A 27,503-nucleotide genomic window follows, 5' to 3' on the forward strand; every position below is an offset into this window, starting at 1 on the left:
CTACCACCCAAATATTTAGTGAACCTAGGGGAAGAAAAACAAACCTTAGTTGATGCTGAAGGTGTATGTGTCAGGGGAGACAGTTTGAGGAAGGAGGGAGATGAGAGCACATTTCATACGTCTCATCTTGGGAGTGTAAGCAGCCTAAAAGGCTGACTCCATTGGAGGCTAAAGACAGCTGCTGTGAGAGGCTGCACTGATGGGAATAACCAACCCCCAAATGGATAGTTAAGTGGCCTCTGGTCCAGGGAAATCTCCAGATAGCTAACTGAGCTGAACCTTCCATTTTTGTTTGGCTTTCTACCCCTTTAGAGTCCCCCAGTGAATTGGACCTGGATTTCCTGGCTTGGGTGCCACATGTCACTTGGTTATTCAGCTCCATTGGTTTTATTCCCTCACTTGCCTGGATTCCCTTGCACCACCCATGATTTCTGTCTTGTCCCTCCAAACTCAAATACAATATCCTGGATTCTACTTGGTGATTTGAATACCAGTTCTTACTTTGGGAGGGTACCAAGAGTCAGAAGACCTGGATTTGAATTTTGGCTTTATCACTTATCAGATGGTAGAATACAAAATAACTTAATCTTTCTAAACTTCGTTTTTGCTCATCTGTAAAATGGAACTAATCGCGCTTACCTCCTACAGTTACTCTGAAGATTAGTTGATATACTTTTGAAAATGTTTAAATGTTTGCTGAATGACAGTTTCTCACACTCTTAATACCAAACTTTTCTCGTACAATGTTGAAATTTTTAATGTTAGATTACTTCAGTCATAAATGTGTTGAGAACAGCTAACATTTTTCACACGCATAAAGCATGCCTGCTTGCATTGAAAAGACTAGAAACACAGCCATGATTCAGAACCAAAATATATTTAAGCTGGAACTCTTTATCATTGAGTGAGGCATTATGAGATGTATTGTGCAAGAACCTATATGTCATCTCCAGATTTTCAGGTGTAGCTAAGGTGTGTTAGATAGTAACTGTGTCATATTTGTCTTTTTTTCTTTGATCGCCAAATCAATGCCTCAATCTTAGGAGGCATTTAATCATCATTTGATGACCAAATAAAACTTCATTTCCTTTAAGACTGCGTCAGCGTTCTAACATCACCCATGACTTTTTCTAAAGCTCTTTTCTTGAGTTCTGTCTTTAGCTCAAGCTATCTCTTGAAACTCCACAAGCCTGCAATTTATTGTCAGAGGTAATGTTACTTTTCTTTGTAAATAAAACTCTTATGACTCAAGAACTCCCTTCCTTCCCCTACTGTCTTCCATCTCTGCTATACTAACACCCAAAGACCATATTAATCTTATCTAGTTATATAACATGATATATTATCATATTCTTTTGTAATTCTAGTCTGATAAAAGATCTACCATCATTTGAGGATGCCTTTCTCAACCCCTATTCCAAATTATTCTAATATTAAATGTTTTTGTCTGATACACTCTTATGTGTCTCCTATATTAGCAATGAAGTCTTTCTATGACTATTTTCACCTGAAAGTTTTGTTTCTCTGGAAGTATTTACTGTTACTTCTGACTTGGAAAGGCAGATAGTAAACAATAGGTCCAAAATATGTAGTGAGGCTGAAACGCACTCGTACATGAAATGAATGACGTCTGGTGTAGCTGCTCCATTTATTTTTGCAATCTCAACAATAAGTGCCAATGGCTGTGTGGTCAGTTTTACTGTTGTGATGTTGCTATGGAATCTTCTGGCCATCCTAGATAGCTACTGTCTGAGAGAGATTATGGTTGTTAAGTTTGTGAACATTTCATGAATCAGAAATATAAGTATTCCTGGTTACTATTAGCATGCTTTCCATGTGCTACTTCTAACTGAAACTTGAAAATATAAAGAGCTATTCTAACTCATAACTAGTTAGTTGGTCAGACTTTGTCACTTATGAGCTGGCAGCATCTGCTGGCAAAGCAACTAGCCTGCAGTTCACAGATTTATGAGGCATTAGCAAACAGGAGGAGAAAGAAGAGTGAGGACAATAGCCCTGGGCACATGTCTTCGTCCTTTTGGGCTGCTATAACAAAATACCACTGACTACGTAGCTTATAAACAACAGAAATGTATCTCACAGGCTGGAAGTCCAAGATCTGGAAGCTGGAAGTCCAGTCAGGGTGCCAGCATGAGGGTGAGGGCCCTCTTCTAGTTCACATACTTATTATACCCTCCTATGGTAGAAGGGGCTAAGAATCTCTCTGGAACTTCTTTTTATAAGACCTTAATCCTATTCATGAGAGTTCCACCTTCATGAATTTTAAGTACTTCCCAAAGATGCCACCTACTAATACAATCACCTTTGGGAGTTAGGATTTCAACATATGGATTTTGGGAGGGCACAAACATTCAGATCATAGAAGTATGGAACAAACTCTTATTGGTGGCAGAGAGTAGAGAACAGTAGGGTTCATAGTAATAGAAGGATCTTATAGCCATGGGGTCTGCTGAATGGTAAAAATGCAAAAAATAGAAGTGGCCAGGCATTTCTAGGCAAGCACCATATGCTACTGATCTACTACTGAGGAAAAGAATGCCATATTTAACCCCTAGTTCAACAAGATTAGTTTCTCTCTTTTTGAATGGAGGGACTATAGGAAAACATCTCTCATTCTATAGTCTAAGTCAATACAAGAATGAACTCTTTCAAGTTCTAAAAGAACTTGTCTAAGGATTTAGGTAAAGGAGAGAACTTTGCCTAAGTATTTAGGCAAAAGAGAGAAAGAACTCTAAATAAGGCAATATTCTGGATTTAGTTCTCTGGTTTTATTGCAAGGTGTGCTGTGAACTATTGCTTGAGTTGTCTCTTTCAAATTTCACAGCACTGATGCAAGGAAGTCTGATTTTAAACAAGTCTGAGATGGATATGAAAAATCCAGTAGGACCAAGGCCATTCTTTGAACTGGCAATATGTACATGCTTGAAGCCTATCAAGGATTTTCTTTAACACAGAATAACAATTTAATTTGTCAAATATATGTTTTTTATTGATTAGGAAAAACAATGAGTCTCTTTACAGAAAATATAATTATGCTCAACCATTTTGGAATAAATCTGTTTCATAGATTAAAAAAAGTGCCATCAATTACCAATTAAAGAGCTCTTTTAGCATTTGTTTTTAGTCAAGGAGTGAAATTACATTAGGACTGTACATGATGGGACTTCTAAGTGTGGCTCAAATTTCTCTATCCAGTAACTAAAATGTATTCATCATAACAGGGTCCCCATGGTGACTAAAATAGCCTTTGTTGTAAACACCTGCTCATATGTCTGATTCTGTTCTTTGGCCTCTTCAAAGGCCTTCAAAGATCTTCACAGATCATGTGTTGCCCAGCCTAGTCTCTAATCACCTAGCATAGAGCTCATCTTTGTAGCAATTTAATGACTATTTTCAGAATTGATTTGAATAGCTGAGAAAGCACCCACTTGCGAGGATCCTTGCAGGAAATTTGCAGAAGTATACCCTCCCGAGATATATACCATCTCAGAAGTCACTGTCCCTTAAGCTTTGGAAAGGCTACCCCAGGCATCCACCAGGTGGAGACAGATTTTAAATGGTGTTTGAGGAGTCAGCAGTTCTAAAACTCCCAACTATAGAGGAAAGTAAGCTTTAGAGTTCTCAGTAATCTAAGAGAGGTAGCTTTCTCTAGAGGGTAGAAAATCCCCCCCAGGGAAGATACTTTTCTTTTTTACTGGCCATAATCACCTACCAGGCTGATCAGAGCAGCAGGGCTTGCTGCTGCTAATGTGCCACTTTGGGAAGGATGCACATAGCACTGTTGGCCAGAGGCCAAAAATGGGCCTACGCATACAGAGCATGGATACGCTGCATGATTTAGCAACATCTGGGGCTTTGCCTTCAGATACATTAAAGAACAGAGAATTGGAAGCAAACTTAGAAAGACAACCATAAGAAACATAAGCAAACAGTGCTGTGAAGTAACTAAATATACTTCCTTAACGTTTTCTCCCCAAATGAAGACCCTGGCTAATTTTTTCTCAAACCTTCAGCAGCAAAATGTATCTTTGTTTTGGTAGATGGGACACAACGGGGATTTATAGTCTAGAGAGTTTCTCCGTCCTCTGGAGAATGTGTCTGTGGCATAGACATGGGTGAATTGATTTGAGTCATAATGCTCAAGCTCTCAGAATAATGAAACTGAATTTTTATATATAACATATAGTAATTGCTTAAAAATAAAGTTAGTAATGTGATGCATAAAAATATGCAATAATCACTATGGGATTTTAGCATCAACATTGACAAATTTGCAATATGAGACAGAGGAGTAAAAACTACCATATCTTTGATATTTTATGCCATGCTTTCTTGTGTCAGAGTGGGAGATCATTAGGTTTATTGCTCAAGTTAAAGTTTTCCAATGTTTATTCAACTCAAAGTTTTATTAATCTGATTAAAGTTTGAGTTTTGGATCAGCCAAATTCAGCTATTACATGAAACATAAGTAATTCCCAGAGTAATCAAGCAGGGCTGCTTATTTTAATCTGCATTTAACTGCAGTATTTTTTATCTCAATTCGGATGCAAGTCACATAACCTAATGCAAAGGAGTTCAGCCTAAACTCTCAGGGGAATGCCATTTATTAGCATCTTCATGATTAAAGAAATATTTAGTACTAAACTTGAACACATTAAAGAGGAAAAACTAACATGCCATTTGGGCTATGAGCTTACATAGCCCATATTGTAATCAGCACACCTTTTTCCCAATAAATTTCGGGGTTAGTTAGAAAGGAGTTGTTGTCTGGTTGGCATCCTCACTATAGGAGAATTCATACTCAGAGAAAGAATTTCTTTAAGGGGCCACTGAATGGAGCTTACCAATCTCTGTGTTGCAGGGCTGTCACCTGGACTCCATTGACCTATAAACTATTTATTATATAGGTAGGATGCCACTATTAAGTGCTACGTAGGACTCAAATATAAAGCAAAGTATGTCCATATGGCTCTGCCTTTGGAGGAATTTAAAACAATTCAATTTGTTTGGGTGAAAGAGACTTATATGCATGGAAACTGCTAGAGGGAACAATGCAAAAATGTGGTTTTTGTTTTGTAAATCCCACAAAAATTTGGAGAGAAAATTGCAGAGAGAGAGAAACCAGAGTGATTTAAGAAGCGTTAGAGAAAGAGAGAGAGGACTTAGGTCAGACCTAAGTGAGGAGGGAAGGATCTGGCTGGCAAAGATAAAATGGGATAATGAGCACTGAATGCGGATTCAGGAAAAGAGTGAAGCAGGAGTGGGCATGTCAAGGTCTGAAAATGGTAAAACTTTGCCAGCCTGTTTAAGAGTGAGGACTTCTGCTGGTAAGTCTGGAGAGAGAATGTTGGGTAGTCAGAGTGGAATCAGGAAAAATTGAATCCTATATTGAGGCCCAGAAAGGTTAAAGGACTTTCCCAGATACATTCCTAAAATGTGACAAAGACAAGACTCTACATTAAATGCGAGCCTCAATACTATAATTTTGCCTTTTCCTAGATTTAACAGCAAGTCATCTGTCTGGATTGTACATAGCAGCAGTAAAGTGGTGTTGAACCTGGACTCAGAATTACCCCATCACAGTCATAGGGTTAACTTTCATGGGAGTCATACAATAATATCATGTGAAACGGCCTAGCCCTATCCTAGCCAGCTTCTTAGAAACCATCAGTTTGTATTTTTTTAAAGATTGGCCCTGAGCTATCTCAGCCAGTCTTCCTCTTTTTCTTCTCCCCAAAGCCCCCCAGTGCATAGTTGTATATTCTAGTTGTAGGTCCTTCTAGTTCTTCTATGTGGGAGGCCACCTCAGCATGGCTTGATGAGCCATGCTAGGTCCACGCCCAGGATCCACACTGGTGAAACCCTGGGCTGCCCAAGCAGAGTGCGTGACCTTAACCACTTGGCCACAGGGCCAGTACCATCAGTTTGTATTTTTAATGGAATCATTATATTTAATTCCTTTTACTCTTTCTTGACTAACAGATGAGATGCTTTTGCTGTAGTGTGTTCAGTTTTCTAAAATACAAATCAATATATGCATAGGACGTGTGGATATCTAAGCTCAGTTTGTTATATAGTGCAAATAATCCCATAGGAATACTCTGTGGCTGTCATGCAACCTCTCCTCCCCAATATCTACTAATGTAAGGGAAGTATAATTACATCATTGTCACATTATACGCTAACACCAGTGTAGTCAAAACTGTCTATGGGTTGCCATAACAACCCCATCTAAGATAAAAATGAAAATGATATTCATGATACATACTTACCTAGAGTTTATTTTGTTTTCTAGGCTCTTCAATGGCCAACAAGGAATTATAATTCAAAATTTTAGCACAAGATCCATTCTCACAGTTACCAATGTGACCCAGGAGCACTTCGGCAACTATACTTGTGTGGCTGCCAACAAGCTCGGCACGACCAATGCGAGCCTGCCTCTCAACCGTAAGTAACACAGTGTTGCCAAAATGTTTCCAGGAGCTTCTCGGCTCCTATCCAGCAGAAGAGAGAAAACCTAGGAATGGACTATGTTCATTTTAAAACTCAGCCTGATGTGACATGTTCTTTACACAGAGGACAATTGGCCCCAAAATAATATGGATTTTTGAGAATTTTATAATCCCTAAGAAATCCACATGTGTTCAGAAAAATGTCTTAGAACTGAGAAGAGGGGAAAAAATTACATAAATAATAAGACCCACTGAAAAATGTCTTCTGACTGAAGACAGTGGGTTTGGTGGGTTTTGTTTGTTTTTATTTTGTTTTGTTTTTAAAAATGTGTTATACTATCTTTAAGTATAGATTAATTTGGATCGAATTTACTCTTGGTTGGTTTACTTTAGATATTCATCTTGGAATAGTGAGAATCTCACATGCCACAAACAAAATGAAATAGTAAGTAAATGATCATGGACAAAATATTTTATCCATATAGATCACGTTTTTACTACAAACTGTATTTTTAAATACAACAAGGTTTTACTGAAGTAAATACAATATTTTTAATGTATCTTAGTTCCTAGAAACTAGAAATTAAAAAAGAAGAGCAACACAAGGATTAGTGGAAGAGAGAGAAAGCTAGGCTAATGTCTTCTCCTACGGTTAGTTTTAGTGCTTTTTGAGAAGCTGAGTAACCAACGAATTGTTATAACCATAAAATATCCCTGATTTGACATGGAGTGTTTCTCAAAATGTTCAAAGAAGACTATAGAGAATACGTTGTCTTTTCATTTCCACAAAGTTATCTGAATCATCCTTATCTTTTATAGTTACTGTTTGTATAATAACCTGACATATGTATATTCGTGTTATCATCCCGTGATAGGAAGCTGTCTCTGAAAAATGCAAATATTATGTAGTTCATTGCAGACATGATCATTTCCATTTTGAAGAAATGGCGATGGGATATATAATACTCTTACTGCTTAAAACTATACTATAATAAGTTTCATGATTTATGAACTCTGAGTTACCATGATTTAAGATCCTCTGATGTTAAATAAAATATATCAGTTTGTTGTTAATAGAAAATAATCATTTAAAAATGATTTGTTCTCTATATACTTTTAAAACATCACATCATTTATTATTCCAGCTTAATATTACATAATATTTCTTAGCATCTCCACTTTGAAAAAAAACATTCCTGCCATGCAATAGCCATAGTATAGTATACTTGCTTAAGTTTCTTCCATGAGGATGATTTGTGTAGTGTAATTATGAATAATAAAAACCATTGAAAATATTATAGAGCAGCATGAATTCCAATTTAATGTAAATATTGATACTTCTTTGATATGTTATTAATATTTTAAATGGTTTAAATATTCAAGAACCTGAAAGAATAAATGGATTAAAAAGGCAAAGTAAAGGAAAATGTAAGGCTTAATAACACACTAACTCTTTGCTATTTAAATTTCTAAATCACATTCTGACTTTCAAAACTGAAGCATTAATGAATGCAACAAATTAGGAACAAATGTCACTTATTTAAGTGTTTGTTTTACTCTGGCAACCTTAACACAATCATCTGGAAATAGTGCAGTGCCGAAAAGGTTTCTAAATGTGGTATCTTCAGAATGGCCTCTAATGATCTCCCTTTGCCAGTGGCTTCTTGTACGTAGAGGTGTTAGGAAATACAAGTGCAATCTGATTAATTTGTTAATAAAGACATAATATGCAAATCTTGTCTGTAATCATGAATATAGCCCTAGAAGTTTGAAGAAATGTCTGGATATTCAGAACTCTTGTATATGACCTCATCTGAAGCTCTTATTGCACCACACATTTCTATTTTGTACCATAATTATTTTTATACATATTTTTATCTCTTGATAAAATTGTTTCTTGAGAATACAGGATCAATATCTGATTATTTTATTTCCCATATAACCAAGCACAGTGCGTGCTATTTAGTAGGCAATCAGTAAATCTTTAGTGAATAAATGAATTAGTTAAACATCAAATAAGTGATTGAATGGATAATGAATAAATGAGTCAATGAACTGAGTTTTTGCTATAGAATGTGTATTTGTAATCTCTAGATATACAAGACAATATCACAGTGATTAAAAATAACATTTTTTGTGGGCTTGCTATAGACCAGACCCTATTCTAATCTCTTTATATAAATCTACTCATTTAATTCTCACACAATCCAAAAAGGTAAATTCTATAATTCCCTTCTTACAGGTGAAGAAACTAAGACAAAAAGAGATTAAAAGATTGCCCATGCCACAACTAGAAGGACCTGCAACTATGTACTGGGGGGATTTGGGGAGATAAAAAATCAGGGGGAAAAAAAAAAGATTGCCCAAAGTCAAATGGTTAATAAGTGACAAAGCAAAAATCTGACAGTCCAGCTTCAGAGCCCAAGCTTTTAATTCCTGCCTTTCACTATCTCTCACCATGAACATAAAACCATCGAAGGAGCAGGAAATAAATTGTATCAGTTGAAAGATAAACCTCTACATATAACATATTTGTCATTCTTGTGGTTTTATCAACTTTTCTTTAAGAATTTTGAACACTATTTTTTTAATATATAAAAATTCTTTTTTTAAATAAATATTTAGATACAAGCCACATGTACCAGATATCAAATTTAAGTGTATGAAAGATGAATGGGGTCAGTGTTTGACTGGAAGCTTATACAAAAATGAGACTCAGGGACATTTAAACACATATTTATATGGAATTTTAAATCTCCTTTGAATGATACAGTCATCCAACACAGCCATTGTGAATCTGCAAACTATTTATGGGAAAAGGCAGCTTTCTTAAAGTTTATATAATGCTAGCTGGAGAGAGAATGATATGTCCCTTGATAAGAATGCCTGTCACATATTCACAAGGTTTATGAATGAGAGGGTCCTCAACCTCTAAACTGATCCAGACTAGAAGCCAATTCTAAGCCAATCTAATATCGGCCTGTGACCTGCTAAAGAATTTTTAAAAATCTGTTATTAAAGCTCAGCCTTCATACAGCTAAGGGAGTATGTAAAGGTAACTTGCCCATCTTCTCATCCAGGAGAAAGGAAGTAAACTCCAAAGAATCTGCCACCTGTGCACGTGGCGATATTGGGAACACGCCATGGATAAGAAAAGGTTCATGCTTTCGTGATGTGTAGGCCTCAAGAGTTACTACCCTCAAAGACAGGGTAACTGGAAATGTGAGTTACTTAGCATAGTGCTTATATAATAGCCAACACTCAAACTGGTTGATAATAGCATTCTAACAAAGCTTTAGCCACTGGGAATCAGCTCCCCATCTCCATAATTATTTAGGATAAATCCTGAGACTATTACAATCTTTTTCTGGTTTGTAGTAACCTACTCTTTCCGTATCAGCAGAAAAAAGGCAAGAAGCTGTGGTTTAGAGCTTTGCCATAACTAAGACAATCCAAAACAGAATGCCACACTTTTTGGTGTGTAAATGTGTGTGTCTGTGTGTGTTTCACAGAAAGAGAGTCAAGCAGGCCTTGGTGTGAACCCCAGTTTTACCACATATCAATTATGAGTGACTTTGAGTAAGTTACTTAGATGCCTCAGTCAATTCATTTACAAGATGAGGGCAATAATAGCTTCCATCGACAAGATAAAAATTACATGGGATTGTGCATGTAAAGCACTTATCACTCAGCCTGGATCAAAGTAAGCATTCAATAAATGTTGGCCATTGTGATTGTATCATATCCCCTAAGAACACTCACTTCAATTCGTTTCAAAAAACTATACATAGATGGCTGACCAAATTTGATGACTGACTGCCCAGTACCTTTCTGAGGATGTAGATGGTAAACTGTCATTGGCAAGCCAAGGAGAAGGTGTGCAAATTTCAAATAATGTCCCAACTCTAGCTCACAAGTTCAGCTCATCCCTTCTCAGTGCATGAACCAGAATTTGTGGCACTAATTCCAGATTAAATCTGATGTTTTCAGAGTAGAAGTTCAGACATCTAGGAGATGCAGAGTAAAGGCAGAACTAAAAAGATTGTTCTATTTTGAGGTTCAGATAATTTATTCAACAGCAACATTCATTCTTCAAATATATATGTTGACTGCCTACAGTGTACAAAGCACTGTGCTAGATGTTGGAAAGAAAAGGATTAATAGAACTGGAACCTCATCCTCAAAATGTTCTCAGGTGAATGAGAGGAGAGGGACAGGAAATTGACAACTGTAATGCAGTATAGTCAATGGTAGCATGCTAGGGCAGAGAACAGGCTGTTAATCCAGTCTCAAGGGCAATGGAAGCCTGTCATCTAGAATAGGTAATATCACTACATGAATTACAACTAAGATATAACTCAAAATACCATTTTAGCCCTCACTGTCTCATTTTCAGAGGCAGAACTTTTCAGGGTTCATTCAACAACAATCATGAGCACAATGTACAATGGCACAATGAGAGAATGATCAACTCAGTCTCAATGACTCAGCGCAGGCTAGAGCAGAGGTGACCCTTGAACGAAGGATGTGATTGGGTTTAGCCTGTGTGTGGGAATGGTGATGAGAGAGAGAGAGAGACTGTAGTATGGAACAGCTTACATAAAGATATGACAGAATGAAACAATCTGATATATTTGAAGACATGATAGTATTTTAATATGGTTAGAGTGAAAGGTGGGAGAAGAGATTGTTGAGAGATGAGGATGGACAAATTGGTGCAATTAGGACAGGAAGAGCTGCGAATGAGTTTGGACTTTTTCTGGTTTGGGAGAGCCATTGAAGAATGTTAATAAAGACAAGGTATAAACAGATTTTGTTTCTGAAAGATGTTCTTAGGCAATGTGGAGGGCTAAACCCAGGTATTAGACTTGAGAGAAGATAATTGCACAAAAAGTGTAGCAGAGACCAGAGAGTTGAGAGATAATTAGGAGATAAGAGTTAATGACCAAATATGGAGAGAATGAGAAGGGAATTGTAGGAATCTGATGAGCTCTCAACGTTTAGTTTGGGTGACTTTAACCAAGATAAGAACATGAGAGGAGGATGAGCACTTTTAGATTTGGGGAGAAGGTGGAGATTGAAAGACGAGAAATGAGTTTGATTTTAGACATGAGTTCAATTTCACTTGGAAGCAATGCCCAGTAGCTAGCTGAATATAAAGTCCAGAATGGAGATATGATTTGGAAGTTGTCAGAATGGAGTCAGTAGTTTCAGCCATGAGAGTAAATAAGATTTCTTATGAAGGCCACATAGAGTGAAAAGATGAGTAAGGACTGAAATCCAAGTAAAATTAGCATGGAGGAGTGCTCAGAGGAAGAGAAGCATCCTGTAGAAGCATGCACATTCAGTGTGGACGGAGATGCCAAAGGAGGATCAGTGCCATGGAGGCCCCAGGAGGAGACCCATTCAAGAAGAGGGAAGGTCAGCAGTGTCCGATGCTACATCAGGTCAGAGAAGGTCTGAAAATCAACCACTGTCTCTGACAATTGGCAGTTATCGGGGATCTTTGCCAAAGCAGTTTCTGTAAGAAACTGGGGTTGGAAGCCATGTTGCTGTGGATTAAGGTTAAACAGGTAAATGAGGAAGCAGAGACTTGGGTAGTAAACCACTCTTTGCATAGGCTGGGCTATGAAAGGAAGAACACAGGCTGATCTGCCTGATGCCTTGGCAGCTGGTCTGATTTGGGCCTCTTTTCTGAATAATAGGCCCAATGGCCGTATGTGTATCAACAGCTCACTAACCAGCAAAGATGCAGCACCCCAGGCTCTGGTGAGGTACACTCCCCACGCCTCCTGCTTTTCTGCAAACACCTCTCACCCTCAGTTTGTTTGCGTCTTTGCTCACATCTGTCTTAGGTCCCAGAGAGACAAGAAAGGGCCTTGATTGAATATGAAGTCACATTAAACCCTTTTGCCTTCCATGGCCTGTGGGCTTTAGACTGCAGTTGTGAGAGTTACTGTAATTCTACGTACAGATGTTAGTAATTTCACCAATAGAATTACTTCAGGTGAAGAGAACGTACTTTCTCAAGTAAGCGTGGAAAAACTACAGGAATGCTAGTATTCAATGAATCCCTCATCCCCTAGATTATCTGCCAGGGAATTTCTGCAATATGCCTACGTTAAAGTCATCTCTTTGTGAAAGAGACAGAGAGAGAATATTCTGCAGATCACTGTAGATCAGCCTCGGGAAGAAGTGCTTTAACAAAATTAATAATGGATGACAGGGTGCCAACTATTCATAGCAAAATTCCTTATTAAGTAAAAAGTTGGAGATTCAGAATTATTTGGAATTTTATTATTATTTTTCAACTGTATTTTTTACTTCCTGAACATGAGCAACTGAAAAAGATGATTCCTCTAAGTCTTCTCTTTAAAGAATGTGAACTGAATGATCCCATCCTGCCATCTATGGGTCCAATTCATCAAATGTACACCATCATTTGATCAGTAATTTAATAACCAATAGAAGGCGTTTCATTTCTGTAAGTAAAACATGTTGCCTATGCTTCGTTTCCCACTTTCACAATAGAACAGATATTTATTGTAGAACGTGTGTTGAAAGACTCACAGTCTAAAGGGAAATAAGGAAAGAGAATCAGTTAAGAAGGAAGAAATCTTCGATACATAAACAAAGTGCTTAAAATTCACATAGCTTCAGTTTAACACAGCCTTCTCTAGAGACCTAATATATGAAAATACTTGGGACAATTCAAGCTTTCATATTAACTATATTCGCTTGCAGTCCTCAATGGATAACAATAATATTGCTATAGTGTGTGGATGTCAAACTCCCCTTAATGTATTCCCAAAAGTGTGGTATCAAATCTTTTGCTAGAATAGAAGTCCTAATGAAGGTATAGGGACTTCTCTCTTTGTTTTCTTGTGTGTGTGTGTGCACACATGTGCTTGCGTGCACATACATACACACACATGCATGCATTTATTCAAATAAAGCATTTGTCTCAGAAATATTACACATAAAATATTCAAAGGACCCACCAAAATTTTGTCTTTTCTCTGCCGTAGCAAGCCTGTGGAGACAATAATGAAGTTCCAATTGTAAATGCTTTATACAATCAGTGCTATTTAACTTTCTGTAATATCTCCTCTCATGTTAGAGAACATTTCCTCTCAGTCTCTTTAATTTGATGGACACCTCCTCTTTGAGATAAAAAAAAAGAGTAGCTGGTATCCAAAAGGAGAATGGAAGAGGCTATTGGAGATAGTAAGAATGTGGGTAACATAACATTTTTTTCCCTGTTTAGATCTGACTGATGCAGGCAAACATTATTTTTTGACTGATTTGTTGAATATGGAACCAGCTGTGCCCTTGCAAGTAATATTTCAGCCCTCTGCTTGCTTCAAATGTTCCCAAATGCCAGTAAGCAACTGTATGGGCTCTCTGTTACTTTTGCCTATTATAATAAACCCTGATTCCATGAGAAAGATGATACCACAAATTTGAATGATTTATATTTTAGATTGAAATTGATCTCCCCTCCTGCAACTTAAAAGGGAGAGGGTTTTCATTTTGGTTGAAAGAGGCAGTAATAAATTTAGACTTGGTGATTATTGCAGACAGCGTGCTGTGTGAGCCAACTTGCTTTATCCTCACAGCTTTAAGATGTTAATGGGAGCCTTTCCTGGATGCTCTAGTCATAAATATTTGACAAAAATGATGTTTGCAGTTGTAGGTAGATTTTGATGTGGCTAAATTGGCCTACGACGTGGCACTATAGTAAACAGAAATACACAGACATAATCATCACACAAATATTGGATGCATACAAACTTGCTGAAATGGGGTATGAGAAGCAAGAGGGCTTTTTCCTCCACGACCTTATACCTAGAACCTGTGTATCCTCGAGAAGTTAGACACAGAATGCTCGTTCAGTGCCATTCATGAGAGACGATCCCCAGCAGGTTGAAGCAGTCAGAATAACTGTTGGGACCTGTGGTGCTCCGGCTCACCTAGTTCCCACTAATGAGAACCAAATACAAATGCTAACAGAGCTCTAGTTACCCATGTCAACTGACGGGCTTTAGAGCCGGAGTAGGTCTCAGATATTACTGAGTCCATTTTTTTCCATACTCTTTTAAGCAATAGATTCCATTATTTCCCCCAAATAAAACATTATGCAAACTCTTAATAGATAACAAAGATAAAATTGGAGTTAGTTTGGTTGATTTGGAGGTAAACCTGGAAAATCCTGTCTTTTGCCTCTGTATCACATAGCATAGTGACCCCAAGGGCTGTCAAAAAGTCATAGAGTTTCAGAGAATTAACTGAATTTCTAAGAACAGCACTGGTTCTTTGATTCATTTACTAATGCACTTACGTATATCACTATGATATTGTCTTTTTATTAGATTATTAATTAAATCAGCCATGCACATAAGCATTCACTTGTAATGATGGAAAAAAAAGTGGTCAGGTTGATAGAGAGGGTTGTACAAGATTAATTATTTTACTGATGTCTTTCTCTCAGGTTAAGAGGCAATTTGACAGTTGCATCCTCAAGTTACTGAGACTGCACATACATCCTGATAGCAGATTAAGGGTCAGTAAATGCCAAAGGGAGAAGGGAGCTTTCATATTTGCTCTTGTAATTGATCAGCCTTGAAATCCAGCAGGCTTGTAGGAATCAGGTACCAAAAAGATGTAGAACTATCAAAAGGAGCTTCAAATTTAACCATAAAATTTTATTAAAAGCCCTAGCCTAAGAATATTTAAGTTCTGGCCTTTACTTGGAAAGGTCCTTAGGTCTAACACTTAACTCTCTGGCCTCAGTTTCCTCATCTATAAAATGAGGAGAACAGAATAATTAACCTCCTGGGCCAGCACCAGTAGCCTAGTGGTTAAGTTCAGCACGCTCCACTTCTGCGGCACAGATTTGGTTCCCAGCCACAGAACTACACCACTCATCTGCCAGTGGCCATGCTGTGGCAGCAACTCTCATACAAAAAGAGGAAGATGGGCAACAGATGTTAGCTCAGGGTGAAACTGCCTCAGGAAAAAAAAAAAAAAAGAATAATTAATCTCCAAGTTCTTTTTCAGCTGTAATGCTTTAAGATTCTAAGAAATCTGTATATGTTTTTAAGGTTGTATTTTTATGTTGTTATTAAAAAACAGTACTTACTCAACAAAGTAGAAATGCTGCCAATATTTTTCCCCTCTGTTCATTTTTGTCATGGAACTCAAAATTATTTTTTATTGACAGAAAAAATTGTATTTTAATGTGTTTTGCTCTGTGGTGAGTTTCCATAAAGTTTAGCTCTAGAGCACTCCTGGCCTAATCATTTTGTCATCTCCACAAAGAATTTTACTCTCCAGGGAAATTTCCTTTATGTTCACAGTTTCAATTCTGTTGGCCAATAACCTATGAAAAGGCACTAAAATAGACCTTCTTGCTTGCTATTTTATTTCACAAAGCTCTAACCCTGTAACAAATTAGGCCAAAATGTGACCCTGTATATATGGGAGTTGTGGCTATTAAGACTTTGTAAAAATGAAAACATGCCAACGTTTCCAGCTAAAGAAAACGCATTACCAGCCTTTATCTTCAATAGCACCTTTCATAGTCTTTCCCCAACAGGGCATATTGGAGATTCTGTGAGAGATTTCCCTCCCATTATTTCTAAGTCTCTTAGGCAATATTTACCCAGCATGCACTGTTTTCTCTGTAACTCTAAGTAGCTTTGAAGGTTCTAATGGTTTGAGCACGTGATAGGATAGCAGTCTGAGCTACTCTTCCACCTCCACTTCTGTGCTGTGGTTTCTTTTTCTGAAAAATTTAAATGTGACCGCCAGTATAAGATCCAGGGATATGGTATGAAGAAAAGGATTATTATGAAGTGCTGCATTCCGTATTACTAGACTTCCCACTTTTCCTCAGGCAATGTGAAGCATAATTAATAGAATACACCACCAAAAGAAAATCTAAGGTGAAGCTGGCTACTATTTTGTTTTGATGTTTCAGATAAAGGAAAAAGGATGAAGAATTAATTGTGAAAGCAATGATATTTCAATGGGCCACACTTCTTGAAAGCGCTATAAATTCTGTTTTAGTAGCCATAAAACTGCTGGGGAAGGGACTGAAAAGGCCTGTTCTCATTAAGTGTATCTATTCAGCATGGACTGAGTTTCCTTACTTATAAATATAATTCAATTGGGATTTCTCTCCAGGGACAAACAATAGGTATCTCCCCAGTATATACTTAAGTAAGATTTGAATAAATTAAGCAAGACTTGCTTGCATGGAAATATTATTTCACCTGTGGCATGGCCAGAAACTTTTAGTAGGTTGGATTTTTCCGATTTTATCCTTTTCCAAGCTTTCTGTTTCAACAGGCAAAGAAGTAACAAGTTATGCAGCTCTAAAATGTGATATTGGTTAGTCACATGCTCTTCGGTTTCCTTTCTTTGATTTTTCAAATCAATCCAATTAGTGCATCTGTGGAGCAGCCTAATTAGTGAAGCAGATCATAATTCTTGTCAAAGATCCATTAGAGTCACCACTCAATCCACTTAGAAGGAATCACGAGTTTTCTAAAACACTTCATAAGACAAGATGTAGCAACGTATTATCCTAAAACTGGCAGGATAGTAGCCTACATTTTAAGAATTAGTGGTCATACCTGTAAGGAAATTTGTATTTTCTCAAAAAAATCATAACTTCTTGGGAGCACTGTAGTTTGTGATATAATAATATGCTTACCCATCTGTAGATCATATCTATAGTCAAACTATTTCATGATGTGAACACATTTTCAGGAAGACCTGCATAAGCTGTGGATGCACAACAACTCTGCAGGCTTAACTCTGCTGGAAAAAGATAAATTGAAAGGTTTATTTCTCTCAAGCTAGTATATTGCCTGTTGGAATCCATATTTGACATCATTTCTTACACCCATTTTGTTTCATGCTTCCGAACCACCTGTATTTCCTCAACATCCCTCCTGCCAGCAGCACCTGAAAGAACGCGTCTCATATGCCAAGATAGTCTTAGACTGCCACACATCACCATCATAACAATCTTCCCTCTGTTATTTCCTTATTTTCCCCTTGTTAGCATACTCCCCGATTTTTTCTCCTTCTTATTCTTATCATCATAAACTTTTTAAAAAGATAACGTTACTTATTCACATTTTATTAGTGATAGACTGTCATCTGCTACTTATTTTCTACTTTCTGGATCATTTCCTCTTTTTTTCTCTTTCTTTCTCCCATTTTTCCTCAACTCCTGGACCTAATGATCACCAAAACAGAGACGAAGATAGGTGCTTCTCTAACCAGGGGGATAGATTAGGGAGAGAACCAAACAGCCTCTGAAAAGGAAGCTCAAAATTGCTTTTGAAAGCTTCATCACTGAAAATGTAATCAAACTTAGCTTACCCAAAATTGATTTAAGTTGCAGCCTAAGGGCCAACCTTTGACCAGGGCAGTGTTCGCACTTACATCGATTCTGCCTGCAATTGAATTACTCAGATGATTCTGTGCACTTTCAGCATTAGCCTGGAGTGCAAATGGCCAATTTGGGAAGCAACTTGGTTGTGCTTGAAATTTGAGGGAAGATTTTCTCATACATTCCTGGGGAAAAGCAGGCTTACTTTTCAGAAATATTCTTAGTCACAGAATTGCCTGCCCACAGGGTATTTTGTTTGTTTGTTTTTATGATTGTTTTGAGAAAAATTTGCTTCTCCTAAAGACTCTCTTTTGACTTTGAAGAGATAAATTCTAATCTTTCAATGTGTGTACTAAAATTTAAGGGAAATGAAAATTTATGAGGAAAAGATAAGGCAATATAATATTCTGCTATTAGATAAAAAGAAAGGCCAGAAATACACTGTCTTATAGTTCTAGAAACAGAAGTTAAAAATACAAAACCACGTTCACTGTGATGGAAGCAAAAGAACCTTCTATAGATCTCGATAGAATTGTGTTTATGACAACACATCTTCCCCTTTCTCTCCAAAATATTTTATAAGTTTGGCACATAGAAACACTACACATACTCTTTTAGGACATAACAGGCTTTTGTTATTTTCTATTTCTATTTTTCACATTTACCATCTTGTACTGTATATTAATTGTATATCATCTACCCTTCTCACAAAACTCTCCTTTCATCTACACATTAACCTTACTTTCTTTATGTATTTATTTTACATATTTATAAGATCAATTCAATTTTATGCTTTGCAAACACTTCCCCATATTTCTCGGCGGTCTTACTAAATAATATTTAATGTCTTCAGTATTATATATTCAGTGGTGCATTGGTAAATATTTAACTGAAAAGAAGAATGTATATCACAAAATTTACAAATAATAATGAGATATACAATACACTTTATTGTAAATTCCATGCAGCCAATTGCTTCTCATAGAATGCTTTTATTGATTTTTGTCAAAATCGCATGTCGATAGCCCATCTGTGGTTACAATTCAACCACGATTTGACAAATGGAGTTGTATCCCAGCTCTGAGCATTATTCTGACATGAATATGGGTTGATATTTTTGTTTATGATAATGAGTAAGATGAAAGTAACTTCTTTGCTGAAACAGATAATAGTTTTGGAATCCTGAAAGAAAATTCTCTCAATGTTTTGTGCTATTCACAATGTGATGGCTACAGACACAATATACTCTTATGTTTAATCTCTGTTAACATTTGCACCATCATTTTCTCAAGTCTAGACAATCAACAAAAAAATAAGTCAACCCCTAACTTGGAGCATTTGCCAATTTCTATGGTGGAAATATTCCCATTATGGCAGATTTCAAGCTATCAAGTGATGCTACTGAATGCACAATTGGGAAAAGATGTGCAGTATTACACCATTATGCAATATTTCCACAATACAGATAAAAAACCCTGAAGATCATAAATAATAGTAAAAATGTAGTAAAATAATTTTGAAATAATGAATTTTACGTAGTTATTACATCAGCGTTTAATATAATTTATTTAATTGTAAGTTTATATAATTTAATTTTAACAATGGCCATGTTTTATAAACTGCTCACAAAATTACCCCAAATTTAACAATTGGCTTTCCTGACCTGGTACAAGCCAGTTTCAGCACACCACTATCTACTTGGGTGGGTATAAAGGAAAACTTAGCTTCTCCATATACAAACTGCATGGTTTTAAGTCAACTACATGAACTCTCTTATCTTCAGTTTACCCGTGTAAAATGGAGTCAGGAACACTTTGCTCACATGGAGGTGGAATATCTTATATCAAACAAGATATATGTAAGGTACTTGGTGCATGGTAGGGACTCCAAGGTTAGTCGTCTTTCCTTTTCCTTCTATATAACTTCAATCCCCCTCATGATGTCTGTAATTTCCTTAACTTTGCTGTGAGGAAGGGATGATTTTGTTCAGTATCTCCAAATCCATATACAATTGGGATTTTGTTCTGTCTCCTTGATAAGCTCGTGCATACCCAAGTGTCCACACCTGCATGCAGCATTCTTGTCCACATTTGCTGCAACACGAAACATTTCCCTCTTAAAATGAACTCTATCACTACGCCTCATTGCTGCTCCACACTAGTTTTTAAGCAACATTTTAGACTAAATTTCCGAGGCTTCAGAGGATGCTTTTCTTGCAATGTTTAAATTCTATGAAGCCAGAGAGAAAAATATATTATCTGGTTATAAAAAGTTTTCAGACTTTTTATAATTTTCAAATAATTAATGTCACAATAGTTTCCAGATCCAGTGTTCTCTCTTCTCTAACCTGGCCAGAGTCAGAGGAGGAGGAATACAGACTTTAAGTTGCTTTGAGGTAGGTAGAATCAGTTCCCTTCATATTACCCCCCAAAAAGATTCTTAAAATGTTTTGTTTTCTCATTCTTCTTACCTGTTTAAAGTAATAAAACTGTAGTTTGTAGGCTGCATACATGAGATTAACCAGTAATGCCATAATTTTAAAACTTTAGTATTTATTCACTTATTCACTTTATTGACCATCTAAATGCCTAGTCCCACGCTATGTTGGGAATACAAAGGTGAGCTGATAAGACTTGATTCCTAACCTTTGGAAGATTGCTATTTTTGAAGGGGAGTTTGGGAACACAAGCAGTTAGCACAAAATGTAGTTGAAACCTAGAGTGAGAAAGAGAATGACAAACATGAATGAATAAAAGAAATGCCATGTGGCTGGAGAACGGGGGACGATTAAAGTGGACAGACATGAGGATGGAAAGAAAGGCAGATGCTAGCTTGTGAATGGCCTTATAAGCAAATGCTACCTTCTTTCACATGTTATGGAAATGTCATCAGCCAAAAACAACTTTTTCCTTATACTATTAACAGCTTTTACAAGGTGAGTGACAAAAGAACCAATTACTTATGACTGGAATATTGTGATACTCTGGTTCTTAAGATGTCTCATTATGCATCTGGAACAACCCCAGTGGCTAAGATAAAGACTACCTTTCATCTGAGCACTAATTCCTCTGCCACTTTGGGTACTCCTCAGACACATATCCTTATTTATCACCTCCTCATATTTTCTAGAAAATCATATATACTTGTGCCAATTTTTACTTAAAGGAAGAGCAGTTACTTCACTCTGTTGTTCTATTATGCTGATCAAACAGTAAAGTAATTAGTACTGAACTATTTAATGAGAGGCTTAACCTTTTTCTAATATCCTTCCCCAACTTTTTCTAGTGCACTGTTAATCTAATTGCTAATGCACACTATACTTGTTTGGTCTAATCTCTTTTTCCTTCAAATTATACGGAATGTTGCAAGAAACTCTCCAAGGATACTTTGGAGCAAAAATCTTTCATCTCTGAGTACTGTAATGAAGTTAAACTCCTTTGCCCTTGAATTAACCCATAGAGAACTTCCCTATATAGATTTATAACACATTGTCTTCTGATTAGAGAATTGCCTGATTAGTAATGTCACAATAACAGCTGATAGGTAAACAGTAAAAATGATTTCCATGTCCTGGAAAACAGCTCATAAAGATAATCTTACCAATTTAGTTACCGTCTGTTCTATCCAATGAAATATCCGGCATAGTATGTACTTTCCCCAGTCCCAGATCAAGGAGAAGTTAAGCTCTCTAGGAGAACTTGCCTTTGTTATGTGTTTTGTTTGGTTTTGCTTTATTTTTTCATAATATCTGTCTCTAGTCCCAGTCCACTATCTTGAAATTGGTTATGACAGGAACCAGGTGAGACAGCTGAGATGGTTTAGCACAAATCCAGCCTTGTTATTACTCGTAAGTAAATATAATGACTATGTATACCACTCTCTACCAATGGCTGGAGGGTAAAGATGTGGGGAAAGAGAAATATTAGGAGAGAAGTATAGCGGTCTCTGTTCAGTGTGGCTGGTGTATGATCACACTTAGTATCTAGGCTCAGATAGAGACCAAGGAAAGGCAAAATGTAATGCAGCGCTACATCCAGATAAGATCCTCATGGTGGAACTCAGAGATAGTGAGTATCAAGATTCTGGAAACAAATAGCTCCAAGCAAGTATTCTGTGGATGGTGATTCAAGATCATTATCTTCAAATACAAAGGACAGCGCTATTACCCTTTCTGATTTGCAATAGTTGAATTCAACATGAGATAGGTCTAACTTTTAACAGTTTTGAAAAACACTATGTTATATTATTGTTATTGTCATTGTAGAGGAAAGTACGGCAAAGTGACAAGCTTAGAGGAAAATTTCAGACTGAAAATGGGGCTAATTACTGCATAGATGGAAAACAGAAACAATGTGGAACCTAATATAGTGTTTGGAAATGGTTCTTTTAACAGTGCATGTGTGTGTGTGTGTATAAAGCTAGGTTAAAAATCACCTAATAATGATTTCAGTTCTTCATCACCATCATTCTGTGCATTGTTATAACCTATCCGTTCTAAGACTAGCAGACCCACAGTCTTACGTACTTGTTCACGTTTTCACCTCCTGGGAGCTTGGTTGTTTCCCCAACACTGTCAACAGCTTGTTGGTGGTTGCAGTCATGTCACAGGTGATCCTTTAAAGCTGTAAAATTCTAACGTGTTATTTAAAATGACATTTGAAAACTAAATGTCTAAAGCAAAGGTCTAGATACAAAAGCAAATTATTTTATCTACTTTCTACTTTACTATTAAAATTCTACTGAACCAAAGTTCTTAGAGAGCCTCCACCAGAAAGGCAGTATTTCAAACCCTAATTTGTCATTTTTATTCATTAATATTAAAATCCCATGAGATTTGTAGAGGACTGACACAAAATTTTAAAATCTGTGAATAACTTTCTAGATAATTTTTCTAAAGCATCTGTGCCAGTTAGGTTTAGAAACAGTTGTTAGCAGAGTTAGCAAAACAGAGTTAGCAAAACCCAAAATAAGAACTTAAACAAAATACAACTTCATTTCTCTCTCCCATGGAAGCCTGCAATAGACAGACCAGGGCTAGAATAGCCTGATAATGTCAAAGACATGGCCTCCTTGTATGATTTTGTTCCACTTTGTAGCATCCATTCACCAGTTATTTTGTGGTCCAAGATATCCCCTCCAGTTCAGAGCATCATTGTATCTATACTTCAGGCTGCAGGAAGAAGAAAGTCTCACCTCTTTTTTTCTATACACTTCCCCAAATCTGTATGCACTACTGACAAACTATTTTGCATGTAAAACAGTATTTATTTTTTTACTTTTTAAATTCAAAATCATATATATAAGGTGTACAACATGATGATTTGATATATATATATAGTGAAATGATTGCTGCAGTCAAGCATCTTAATAACTGCAACTTTGCACCCTTTGACCAACGTCTCCCTATTCCACCCCCTCTCTGCCCCTGGAAACCACTCTCCTACTCTCTGCTTCTCTGTGTTCAACTTTTTAAAATTTCACATATAAGTGAGATCATGCCGTTATTTTTCTTTCTGTCTGGCTTATTTCACTTAGCATAATATTCTTTGTTAGTGACAGCTGAATTCTCTGCCATAAATTGTGGTTCTTTGATTATAGGAAAAGGATATAATGGATATTGAGGGACAACTAGCAGTTTTTACTACAATCTATCCTTTTCTGACCCTAATATTCAGGCATGCCCTTCTTCCTACTTACAGAACACACCCATTCCTATCAAAGGTAGAAGACCATAGTGCTCCACTGATGCTGGGTCCGGTTGAGGTCCAGGTTCTCTGGGTGATGCTCAGTCTTCTCTGTGAGCATAAATGTGGCACATAGTGCTCTGCTAACCTTGGGATTAAAACAAATGTTTTCTGTCACACATGAGCCCAATATACTATGGTGGAATGTAAACCAGAACACTGTACTAACACTCCCATTCTGAGAAGGGGAGAAAGGGAAACCCACAGCAGCCACTTACCCATAGCAATGATTATATCCTGCCAGTATGAGAAATCAAGACTTCGTTTTCTGGAAGTATTGTATGTTCCTTAGATGGATCACCAGGCAGCTACTCATCCTGTGCTCGGGGAAGAACTCTCAAGTTCTTTGTCCTCTGTGGCCCCTTGTCTTTTTCCTCTTGGAAATTCTTTCTTGGACACTAGGCCCCATGACTACATCTGAGGAAAGCATTAGGGACTGAACTGCCTGTGTGGCTCATTTTGTACTGATGCAGTGTGGGGACTCAGAACTCTCTTTAAGCGTCATCAATTACAACTGTAGACTGTGCTTGTGGTTTCTTTGACAAAACAATTTGCTCAAAAATTTAATAGGCTAGTTAATTTAATTTGTTAGTAACCTTAGGAAGATATTTTTGGTGAAAGTTTTGAATACTGATGGTTTCAATCTTTTATTGACTGTCCTCTTTGTTCTCTCTCAATCAAACAGCAGCTGCGTTAAGGAGATCTGAAATGGTGGGCTTGGTTGGAAAGGCAATACCCTTAGTCTTTTCTGTGCCCCCAAAGTTCACAGACTTTCCATGACATGGCATTAGTCTTCTTTCACATTGAGCTTGGTGTTTGTAGCTACTTCTTTACTGTTCTAATTGGAGAAAGAAGCAATTGGCTTTTTCAATGTTGCAAGATATGTTATCAGACTCTCCATCAATTTAGATTGTAGGGTGCAGGCAGCTCCTCCATCAGCAGAGATGTATTCCCTCCCATCTCTGTAGGCCAGCTAGCACTATTCTGAGTTCATGACTCTGAAAGCGGCATAACGCAGGCAACAAAAAATTAGCCTTCTGAATTCTCCTATTGTTCTTTTTCCCTTGAAAATCACCACCTTTGCAGGTTTAGGCTCAAAAGACTTTTGTATTATATATTGAACAAATAGTTGTTCTTCCAAAGATGTCCATATTCCGAAATACCCCAAATGAGTAGAGACCCGAAAATTATCAAAATTAATCAAAAACAACTTGCGTATTTTGAGTTTAATGAAAGATTAATTATCTCCACCCGATAAGGCTCCATGTATCCATAGAACGTATGCACATCCCTTAATGTAGAATTAGGGTGGGTAAGGAAAATAATAGGGTTTTCTAAGAGATTCTCAAGTTCCTAGGGCTAAAATAGAACATATATTTATGGATATCACTGACATTCAAAGAAATTTGCTGATTTTTAGAAGGGAGAACAACAAAGAATTCTTACAAAATTGACCCTGTCCCTCAGGAACTAACCATCTATAAACTCTCATCAACCACTTCCTCCCCTTCCCCCGTCCTTATTTTGTACATGAAGAAATCATTCCAGAGAGAAGAGGTAGCAACTATTCTTTGGCATAACTAGTTAATTATGGAACCCAGATAAGAACTCAGTTCTCCTAACACATTGCTTTTTGCAACACTGCTAAAAAAGGCTGAAGAAATCTGTGTCAATAACTATGAAGTGTCTGAGATTTTACCCTACTTATAAGCTAATGTTAGCTTGCCACAGTCTCACGGATGCTGGCAGAAAACACAAGACTCCTGGGTCAGAGATGTAAGGCTTTATTACTCACAGCAAAAACAATAGCCAGAGAGTCAGCATGTTTACTCCTGTTCCCTGAGCCCCAGATTCCCACAGGGGCAACATGAATGGGCGAGATGGATGCTTGTACCTTTGCGAATTTTATTAAAGGAGAAGAACACTGAGCTTTGGGAACCCAGTGTTTTATAGCAGCCAGTAAGCAAGCCTGCTTAGAGGGAGATATTACTTCATCCCACAAGAAGTGACCTGAATAAAGAGCAAACGCTCTTTACTGAGGCCTTGCATTCTTGGCATTCCCGACAAAACATGTAGCAGTGTAAAATGCCCGCGAAGGAGTGTCTTCCAGGAACCTGTACAGATAGAGGGAGAAAATGATGGCTGTATCCCCTAAAGCAACACTTCTCAAATTGTATTATGCACAACATATGCTGAGGACTTTGGTGAAATGCAGACTGATTCAGTGATTCTGCATCAGAGGCTGTGGTTCTGAATTTCTTCAAGTTCCGAGGGAGTCCGAGGACCACACTTCATTAACCACTAAGGCTCTAAGGAAAGTCTGCTTGGGTCCTAGAATGGCTTATCAGGTCACCATATTCTAGGTTCTAGATGTCTATTTTCAAGGTGCAGAGCATCTTTCTAGTCCACTGTGTAGGCCTTAGCAGACTATGAGAGACTGACACTGACTAAAAAAATATATGAAACCACAACATGTGTTCTGAGTAGAACCCAGAATACTGATTTATTAATTTATAATAAGACATTGACTTGGATTATAATGTTCGTATTGGCATGATCAGCTCATTCTGTTCCTAAAATGAAGCTGCATGAGAAGCCACATCATAATCAGAAGTCATTTTATTAATTCTTGATGAGAAATTACTGTCTGAGGACAGAAAATGCTTGAAGTCTGTGGGATCAGCCATTCTCTCCCCATAGCCAGACCTCCATAAGACACCAAATCACAATCAGCAGGCTGCTTGGTGAGCATGGAATCAGAACAAGGAGAGATAAATAAATCAAACGTTAAGTGGCATTAGTCTAAAATCAACATTGCTTCATTCATGTCATAAAAAGTGACAATTTTACCACTGGGACAAAATATGCATAAAGTTTGGTAATTCTGGCTCCCTTTAATCTGAATGATATGTACATTGCATCCATCCCTAAATGACTCCTCCACCCTGATTTAGCTCTGTGACTTCCTTTGTCCATGCAGCAGCTGACCAAATTCTGGATCTCTGCTTCCTTCCCCTTAGGAGTAACATATTCTTTGTTTACATGCGTTAATATATTCAATCAGGTTTCTGTTAAGTTCTGTTTGTTGTATAATCTTTTTTGTCTTTAAAAGCTAATTTCCCATATATCTGTTCTTATCTTTTGCTTTCATGATTCAACTCTCTGAAGGCAAGCTAATTTCCCTCATTTTCAATTCTGCAGGTGAAGTGGGGGCATAGCCCTTCCAAAAAGCAATTCAATCAAAGTCCAGCCAATTATCTCATTGTTTATTTCTTCAACTGATTATTTGAGTACCCTGTAAAAATAAAAAAATACTCTCAGATAAAAATTTTCAAATGAGCTTTTCCTTCTCCTTGAAATACTTTTAAGAAAGTTGCCATTGAAGGCCACATGTGTGACTTATCCTACCGCTGTTCAAATCACATCAAATATTGTTCAATATTCCTATTAATTTCTATGATGAATCCAGTGAGAGCCTGTATGTACTTAGCAAATTTATCTAAAACCTAATATTACGAAATATATATATTGAATATATATATTGAAGGCTTATACCTACATAGAGAAATACATATATAAAAACTATAGCCAAACTACCTTTACACACAAATAAGCCACGTTCCATTGGAAATTATTGCTTTATTAGCCCACTATATGAAAATTGGTATATCTTTTCTCTACAAAAACAACATTCCCTCCTGTATTCATTCATCTTTTCGCTACTGAATATGGACTCTGTGCCAAGATCTACATCGGTTGCTGGAATACAATCACAATAAGGCAAATGTATCCCCAGTCTTCAAGGAATGTAACATCTGTGGTGGATATAAACATGTTGTCACACAAATATGATACTCAAGGGTCAGGCATGACTTTCTA

General features: G+C 37.1%; 1 protein-coding gene across 2 annotated transcripts in view; it reads left to right on the forward strand.

Moving 5' to 3' along the window:
• The window catches only part of NEGR1 (neuronal growth regulator 1), an 817,887-nt gene that overhangs the window by 642,543 nt on the left and 147,841 nt on the right, over positions 1 to 27,503 (forward strand). For both annotated transcript variants that reach the window (XM_070592298.1, XM_070592297.1), the window contains exon 6: positions 6,317 to 6,468. In XM_070592298.1, the coding sequence (XP_070448399.1) occupies positions 6,317 to 6,468 (152 nt within the window). The remainder of the gene's footprint in view (positions 1 to 6,316; positions 6,469 to 27,503) is intronic.

The sequence above is a fragment of the Equus przewalskii genome, chromosome 24 (genome assembly GCF_037783145.1).
Source record: "Equus przewalskii isolate Varuska chromosome 24, EquPr2, whole genome shotgun sequence".
NCBI classification, from domain to species: domain Eukaryota; kingdom Metazoa; phylum Chordata; class Mammalia; order Perissodactyla; family Equidae; genus Equus; species Equus przewalskii.